At 38.6% G+C, this 9168-nt stretch overlaps 1 protein-coding gene across 1 annotated transcript; it reads right to left on the reverse strand.

Annotated features, from left to right (window-relative positions):
- Positions 1–2711: 2711 nt before the first annotated feature.
- On the reverse strand, positions 2712–9168 carry LOC121880833 (alcohol dehydrogenase class-3 chain L). Its single transcript, XM_042388383.1, has 9 exons — positions 9091–9168; positions 8404–8505; positions 6709–6850; positions 6532–6619; positions 6199–6418; positions 4189–4449; positions 3847–3982; positions 3113–3251; positions 2712–2822 (listed from the first exon to the last, which is right to left on the reverse strand). The coding sequence occupies exons 1-9, from the start codon at positions 9106–9108 to the stop codon at positions 2798–2800; spliced, it is 1131 nt and encodes a 376-aa protein (XP_042244317.1). The 5' UTR covers positions 9109–9168; the 3' UTR covers positions 2712–2797.

Consider the following 9168-nt stretch of genomic DNA (forward strand, 5'->3'; position numbering starts at 1 on the left):
CTTTTATTTCTAGAAACGACTATCTGGCTTTCTGTCAGCCTTAATTCAGTTTAAACTCAGTGGAAAGACAATAATAGTTTAATCTTAACAGCAATTCAGATGTGATTTTAACACCATTTGTGTACTCCCAAGGTACGCCGGTGTGACTATCAGTAAAATATTTAAATTCACAAGTTACAGTGGAGGTTCTCAATGCTTCTATCAACATAATAAATGGCTGTTAGGTACACAAACATCCAATTTCATTCAAATTTTGATTTTAAACTAGTGCCGCTAAATGCCGGTGAAGCATTTATTCTGCAGTGGCTGTACACAAGATTATTGATGTCATACAATAAAGTTAGTGGTAGTTGTTTTGATACAGATGGGTGGCTCAGTTCCAGCGCAAACAGCTGTGATTCAGCCAGAAAGAATTACTCACTAAAACTTTTTGTGACATTAAGAAGTAGCTTTCCAGACTTGTTTATAATCCAGGACCACCGTAGTATATAAATAGACTGGTAAAAATTTGAGTAGGTGTTTTTTTTTACGGCACTCATTTTGAATTGTTAAAGCAGGGAAAGGACTGGTTTAATTACTGTATTTTAGTTCCAACTCCTAATGCAAAGTGAGTAAGTAAACTGAGCTGCTAAATTCATACCCTTACATGCAAAATGAAGTTTCAATGCTTATTATTCAACAAGCATCTCCCCTTATTTTAACAACATGAACCTGGTTCATGTTGTCCTTTTGATTACTGTCAAAATGTTGCAATGTATTGAGTGTCCGTCATGGTCGTGTAAATTGTGTTTTAATGTTCGCTGTAATGTTTTTTCAGCATTGCAGTCGTACTGTACTGTAGCTTACTATATTTTAGATGATTAAACTTACAAGTGATTCGAATATCTGAAAAAGTAACCTGAAGCAGTAAAGTGCAATCACAATCATAATTTTGCCTTGTATGAATGAACAGTAGGATTTACTGTAGATTACTTCAAACAGTAAAAATCATAGTCTAGACGTCATTTTTACAGTAATACACATTCATTAAATACAATGAAAGACTCAAAGTTTTTACAGCATTTCAAATACTTTCCATATTTTTTTTGTCATTGCTATTCCAAAAATCTTGAGAAAATTACCACTGAACTGCACAACTGTGTTTGATGAGAATACCTCCTTAACAGAATTATACTCAGCAACATAAAAATCACAACACAAAACTGCCCAGAAAAGTCCAGCCCCACCCCATACTTGTCTTAGAAGACTTCAGCTTTTAGTCCCATCGTCAGTCCGTCGTCAGTCACAGTTCAGTGTCCCTGAGGGATTTCATTCCAGAGAACAATGTCCTTTCATTAGTGTATTGTACATTTCAACAGAAAGGTGATCCAGGAAAGGTCTGCACAAGTTTATGAGTTCCTGGACATTTCCCTTGAGTACAGTGTTGGTTTTTTTCATGCGGAAACACATTAAAAACTTCTGTATACCACATGGTGGCAGTAGGAGGAGCGTCCTTAATCCATTTCAACACATTTTCTTGCCAAAAGTAGCAGTTCATTAAGTAGTTTATGTTTCAGAAAAGGAAGTGACACACTTTTAGCAGGTAGACTCAATAAAAAGAGAGCTGGTTCTTTCTTAATGTGATAGATTAGGATCCATCTTATTTCAGTAAACCATTATAAAGTTGTGATGCTTTGATAAACTCACTGTGTGATGTAGTAACTTATTTGATACAGATGTTTTCAGAAGCTCTCATTCGTGTGTTAGGTGGGATTTTAAGGCCAAAATTTTAAGTGTTGTAAATTGAAACAGTTGTAAAAATTGATCCAAAGCAATTGTAACATACTATTATAACATTAACCATGTCTGCATTCTACTGGGTTTTTACCAGATCCAGTTCTGCTATAGTGAATGGAATGGAGCCATTAATAATGTCATGTTACATGAGTGATTTTCCTTCTATGACAAGTGAAATGTGTGGAAAAGATTCATAGAAAATCTGAAATAGTTTGAGGTTAATTAACTCCATTAAAATTAAAGGCTTACAATCCTTTAAACTGTCCATGTCCATATATCGTATCCTGCGCTAGAATCCTTCATCAGTTTGCCTCACAGACTTCAGACCAGTCTGTATCACCACAGAAATACTGCAGAAGTAGAGCATGAACTATGCCTGTTGACATGTTTAGCTTAACAAGGAATGGCATAGCTGAGTATGAGGCATCGTACTAATTTTCACAAGTCAGTTACAGTTTGAGTCAACATTTAGGAAATGAAATTGAAAAATTACTCAAGCTTAGAGTTGCTTAGCTTTACAATGAAGAGTGTGTCTGACCCTTATGAACCAATCAGATCATTTTCCTACACAAAATAGCCTAGTACTCTAACCCTACAGGTAGAGTAACAATACTTTTGCAAGTTTTTAAGCAGGCTAGACTTTCATCTGCACCTCTCACAACTTCATCAGGCCTTGATGTCCATGCTGCTAAAAAAAGAATCCCTCAGCAGTCCCTATCAATTAGCAGCCTGGCAACACTAGCACCATTTGGTTGTTTGTGGTTGTACTTATTATTCATTCAGTTTAGATCAAAGAATATTTCTGAATAATCTTGTTTTAGTTTCTGTTTTTCCGTCTCATAATGTTCCGTGTATGCATATGTGTTCCTTCAGGGGGGGAAACGCTGATCAAAGAGGTTTCTGACTGTGCATTGTTCAAATAAAACAGACTTGAACAGGGAGCTGAAAGATTATTTATTGAACTGAGCAGAGTAAACATGGAGTGGGATCGTGGTTTTCTGTGCTCCGCCGAGTGCAGCATCTAGAACTGGAGGACGACACGAATGCTGAAAGAGAAACGTGGGATTAGACTGAGGGTACAGCATCACATTTTTAAAAGCTTAAAATACAGTACTGATACAATCAACACTCGTCTTTGAAGGAAGGTCTCTCGGGGTGCAAACTTTTAAAAAAATCCTGCCTCACATTATTCATCACATCTCAGCTTTGTCCTCAACAGAGGGCAGCGGTGACGCCTTGTGAGGCCTCCAGCAGACAAAACCCAGAGGGACACCAGAGCACTGCGCGCATTAACATAACAATCAACTTCAAAATGTGTCTGAAAATCAAGGCTTACCATTTTCCAGCATGCATGAGATCAAACCCGTCGGTGATCTTCTCAAAGGGCAGAGTGTGAGTCACAAATTCATCCACTTTCAGCCTCTTGTTCATATACTCCTCCACTAGTTTGGGAACACTGTCGACACTCTTGTAACCTGGGAAAAAAGTGTAAATGGGTTTATCAAGTAGAGAAAAGTAATGATGTGTGTTGCATCAGGTAGTTTAACAAACATTTTAAGCTTTTTTTTTCCCACTCTTGGGGACACAAAAACAGTTTGTCAGTGTAACTGAGCATGATGTGAAGCAAATGTGAATCAGACTCCTTTCATATTACAATACAGACCCATTTTTCAAATGATAAAAGATGTTTGTACTTGAAAAAGCAAACAAGACATCATGCTCCAGTTTATATACAGTTACACAACTGTGCTTCTGCAGTAGTGAGAAACTGGAGAATAATTGGTCTAAATCTACACCCACACATTTTTAAGCCAGAGTCACAAAGCATTTATTGTAGAAAATGAATGATTAGTTTACATCAGTGTACAGTATGTGCTCATTACGTGCCCCTGCATGAAAGATGGGTTCTTTCTTTGTTGCACAGGTTCCACTCAACAGTTTCTTTCATTTCAATCACACCCACCTTTTGAAAAACATTGCAATCATTCATTATATTCATCTTGAATGACAGGTTGTTGATTTGGCAACCTCCTCCCATTATCTCAAAGCAAGTCACAACTAGTTTGTTACCTCCAAAGGCAGTGCCCTTCCAGGTGCGTCCAGTCACCAGCTGGAAGGGTCGGGTGGAAATCTCTTGTCCGGCTGCTGCCACACCGATGATGACGCTGGTGCCCCATCCTTTATGGCAGGCCTCCAGGGCTGCCCTCTGCCACCATGAGACAACATCAGAGCAGTGTCAGCTTAGTCTGATCCAAACAGCACCACAATATTGGCATAATATTTATAATAGTAATAGTTTATCTTAAATGTATTCTTTTTTAAAGGTATTCCAGAGTGTCATAGAATTGAGGTGGGGTTTGGAGCTGGTCAATCATATTGGATTATTATTTACATGACTGTAGTCCCACTCACCATGATTGCCACATTGCCCACACATTCAAAGGAGTAGTCCACACCTCCATCTGTCATCTCTACTAGGACCTCTTGGATTGGCTTACTGTGGTCCTTCGGGTTCACCACCTCTGTGGCTCCAAACTCGCGAGCGGTTTTAAACTTGTCGGGGTTGAGATCAATTCCAATAATCCTGGTGGCCCCGGCTGCTTTACAGCCCATGATTGCTGCGAGGCCCAGTGCTCCCAGGCCAAACACTGCACAGGTTGACCTGGCCTCCACCTGCAGGGTGAAGAACAGGAGAGGAAAGAGCAGGTCAGCGTGTCACTGCTGCTAGAGGAGAAATGAGAATGCCTTAAATTAATGTTACATAATGAGAAAAAGAGCAAATGTATTTTGCAGGTGCATGCTTCTTCAGGCTGGCTGTGTTTTTCCCTGGCATCAGGTAAACACTGTGGGTACCTGCAAGTTCATACCAATAAATAGATACAAAATCTATGGTCAAAATTGTGACACATGCCACAAACCAAAACAAGACTACAGCCATACTAGCAGCTCTGACAGACTGTACTTTAATAGTAACAGCAGATTAGACAGCATGCTAAAATGCTTACACTGATAATTGTGACATGCTGTTTAGCTAGCAGGAACAGTGTTTACCATGTTCACCATCTTACTTTGGCCGGTTAGTGTGCTAAGATTTCCTAATAAACACTAAATACAAGGTAGCTGAAGTTGATTTAAGAAGAGAGTTTTGGACAAATTAAGATTTGGACTTGATAATGATGCTTGATTAAAGGTTGAGGATCACAGTATCAAATTTTATGGCATCCAATGGTTGTTAAGAGATTTCATTCAAAACCACAAATATCAACCTCATGGTGCCACTAGAGGAAAAGTCAGGGGATCACCAAACATCATCTGGGGAGCATTTCATGGCAACCCATCCCATAGTAGTTGAGATTTTTCCAGTCTGGACCAAAGTGTTGGACCAACTGACTGAACAACCAAGTGACATGGCCACTCCTCATCTAGAGCTGCGTTGCTGAAGTGGCTTAAAAATACACCATACATTAGCTACCAGTCAAAAACCTACAGTCACAGACTTAAAGGTATTAAAGAGAACTGATTTGGCACTTGATCCCATTAAGTTTGGTTTACATTTGAAAGGGAATCAAAACTAGTGCCAGATTGAGACTCCTTGAATTCTCCTGTGTCCTCCATAAATATATAGCTTTGGGGAGTCAAGTGTGGGTCATGGAGAGTGTGATGGGATAATCGATTTTTTGACCAAAATCAATGATCCAGAGCAAAGGTGATTTTGTTTTTTCTAACATGGCTTAAATATCCACTGATCATGTGACTGAAAGGCTATGCTAGGTGCTGGTAGGACAGTTGTATTTTAATACAAAAATAACCTCTGCTTTCTAATATCATACTAACTTTCACTCATACTATGGACCTTCTTTAGGCATACAAGGCAAACAGAAAGAAACAACACTAAGAGGTAGATATAGACATTCCAGTAATTAGCCCAAATGCAGAACATCTGTGTGTCCCTGACCCATGAGATTGTGCACATGGGTACTGTTGCCCAATGGCATGTATGGACTACAAAAATGGAGGATAAAGGACACAATGAGAGATTGAGAAAGGATACAATGTGGGATTGAGAAAGACAAAACACATTTAAATAATAATAAAGACAATATCAATGCTATACAATATAAACTATGGTGCTAAGAAAATGTGCTGTCCAACATATTCCATTCACATTTCATTATTCATTCTCTTTTGATTTAGTTTTATGATTTTTTTTTAAATTATTGAACAGACACTTATCTTGGGTACAACAGTTTTATGGTTTCCATATCAAACATACCAGCCTGCTACATGCTACAAATGCACTGTATCTATAGCATATGTGAACAAGCCTATTTAGAACAGTGCTGATAAAACAGTGTACAGTATGTAAGACTTGTGACTGGCTGAGATGACTGATCGTGGCACAGTGACATTAGGCTGACTCACCTTGGCAGTGTTTATAGCGGCTCCATACCCAGTGGTGATGCCACAGCCCAGCAGACACACTTTGTCCAGAGGGGCCTTGTGGTTCACTTTGGCCAGGGAGATCTCAGCCACCACTGTGTACTCAGAGAATGTGCTGCAGCCCATGAAGTGGAAGAGGCTCTTGCCCTTGCAGGAGAAACGGGTCGTCCCATCTGGCATCAAGCCTTTACCCTGAGTGAGCCTTAAGAACAACACACAAGCACAGATTTAACTGCTCTGAGGTGCACGAACAAGGCAGGATAGATTTTTATGATTACCGCTGAACTGCAATGCTGCACGGAGCAGGACATTTACCTGATCTTTTGACACAAGTTGGTTTTGGGGTTCTTACAGAACTTGCACTCTCCACACTGTGGGACATACAGGGGTATGACAGTGTCCCCTGAAATACAAGCACACTGACATTTTTGAACACTTACACTGCAGTAATCTTTGGAGTATATCAGAGAAGAGAAGAGAGGAGAAGATAACCTGTTTGAAACTTGGTGACTCCCTCTCCGACACTCTCCACAATACCAGCACCCTCGTGGCCCAGCACTACAGGGAAGACTCCCTCAGGGTCGGAGCCACTCAGTGTGTAGGAGTCAGTGTGACAGATCCCTGTGGCCACAATCTGAAAGAAAGGACTGCAATCTCATCCATGCTCAATCCATTTAACACTAGTGACACTCTTATGTTAGAAATCTGCTAACATGTGGGGAATCAAACAGTGGTGGAAAGTAACTAAATACATTTACTCATGTATTATACTTAAGTACAATTTTGAGGTTCTTGTACTTTACTTGAGTATTTCCATTTTATGCTACTTTATACTTCCACTCCACTACATATCAGAGGGAAATATTGTACCTTCCACTTCATTACATTTATTTGACAGCTTTAATTACTTTTCAGGTGAAGATTTGACACAATGGATAATATAACAAGCTTTTAAAATACAACACATTGTTAAAGATGAAACCAGTGGTTTCCAACCTTTTTGGCTTTTGACATCTTACAAAAAGCAGTGTGAAGTCAGGGTCACATTTCAGATGTCTATGAGTTGTTAACAGCTCCACCAAATAGTTATTTTTCCTTCTAAACTTCTCACATGGCTTCATTTCAATAAATGTTCAAAAAATCCAATATTTCACCAAAAATCAAAGATTGGAGAAAAAGTCCAAAAACTGAAAACAGATTTGTGTATCAGAACTTTGTTTTTTTTCCTTTCCTCTCCCATTAATCATCTCACAGCCCCTCAGATTTATCTGGTGACCCTTTAAAAGGGCTCGACCCCTAGGTTGGGAACCACTGGACTAAACTAGCTAACTGTATGTGAAGTAGTTCAAACCAGCTCCACCTCCAGCAGCTACAACAGTAACATGCTGCTCTAACACTGATGCTTCAGTATTAATAATCTAATGATGTCATATATGTTTATATCTTATGTTTTGAATCTTCTACTTGTATTATCTGTTTTATTGTAACTGTTTTTGAAAGGTGCTATATAAATAAAAATTATTATTATTATTATTATTATTATTATTATTATTGTTGTTGTTGTTCTAGTCAGAGGGACCAATCCAGTACATTTACTTTAATACTTTAAGTACATTTTGCTGCTAAGACTTATGTACATTTACTTAAGTAGGATTTTTCATGCAGGACTTTTACTTGTAATGGAGTATTTTTACATCGCTGTATTGGTACATTTACTGAAGTAAAGGTTCTGAATCCTTCTTCCACCACTGGCAACAGATCAGCTCAAGTAGAAGTATTATTGTTTTGCAAGAATTTCTTTCACTCAAAGTTTAATTACTGAATATTGTATTAAAATAAAGGACAGATCTTTCTTGCTCAAGGTAATATTAGTACACAGTATCAGTACAGGTAACTCCTTTTTTAACTACCGGAAAGTGCAAAGTCCACCGTGGTGTTGGATTGTACACACTAAGTGAGAAAATATTAACTACAGATAAGCATGTAAGAGGAGCAGGTAATTGTATGGTTTAGGCTATAAATAGTATACATAGTGCATATATAGTAGCTTATCTAATATATAGTATATTGTTATCACTGAGGGTTTTTTTTTTTTTACAGCTTTCATCATTACAGCATTGCCTTTATCTCATTGCAACATTTTTATCTTGTAAACCCATCAAATTCTAATTGCAAACAAATCATTACCTTGAGGCGAACCTCTCCAGCTTTAGGAGGCGCCACCTCCACTTCCTCCATCACGAGGGGTTTCCCAGCCTCCCATGCTACTGCAGCTCTGCACCGGATTACCTAAAACATCCAACAGCTTCAGCTGGCCTGTGATCACTCAACGTAAATACTCTCTTGACATTTAACCCATTCAGTGCTAGAGAGGAAGTGGTGTGATTCAAAGGGTGGAGGAAAACAAAATACAACTTTCTCCTTTTACTGTAGACTACAGAAAACATGATCAGTTCTTAGATCTTAGATCTGTTTCTCAACAGGCTGAATATAACAGAATCGAACTTTGACCATTTTCCCTTCTTGCGCAGACATGTTGCAACAATAGGAAGTCTCCAAAAAAGTCTCCAATGACTAATTTTTTGTCTATTTTAGGATGTGAAACAGTGCAACAGAAGGATTGCTTCTTTTTTGAAACACTTGTTAAATTATAACTAATGTTCTCATAAATAGCAGACTAAAACCTACCCTCCACACCCTTCTTCTTGAACTGTAAACATTCCCTCTGCTGCATAAACACTTTACAGAGCAGAGGACAAGTCCTGACAACTCTAGCAGTGTTTTTGTGTGTAGAACGATTCGCATTCCTTGAAACATTTACAGAAGTTCATTATTCTAATACAATTCCATGTTATGAGAAGTCAATGAGCTTACCTTCCCTGTAGTTGCCATGCTGTTTCACAACCAGACTCCGACAACATTAGGCAAGATTGTAGGTCTTCAGAGTTCAGA

The sequence above is a fragment of the Thunnus maccoyii genome, chromosome 16 (assembly GCF_910596095.1).
Source record: "Thunnus maccoyii chromosome 16, fThuMac1.1, whole genome shotgun sequence".
Taxonomy (NCBI): domain Eukaryota; kingdom Metazoa; phylum Chordata; class Actinopteri; order Scombriformes; family Scombridae; genus Thunnus; species Thunnus maccoyii.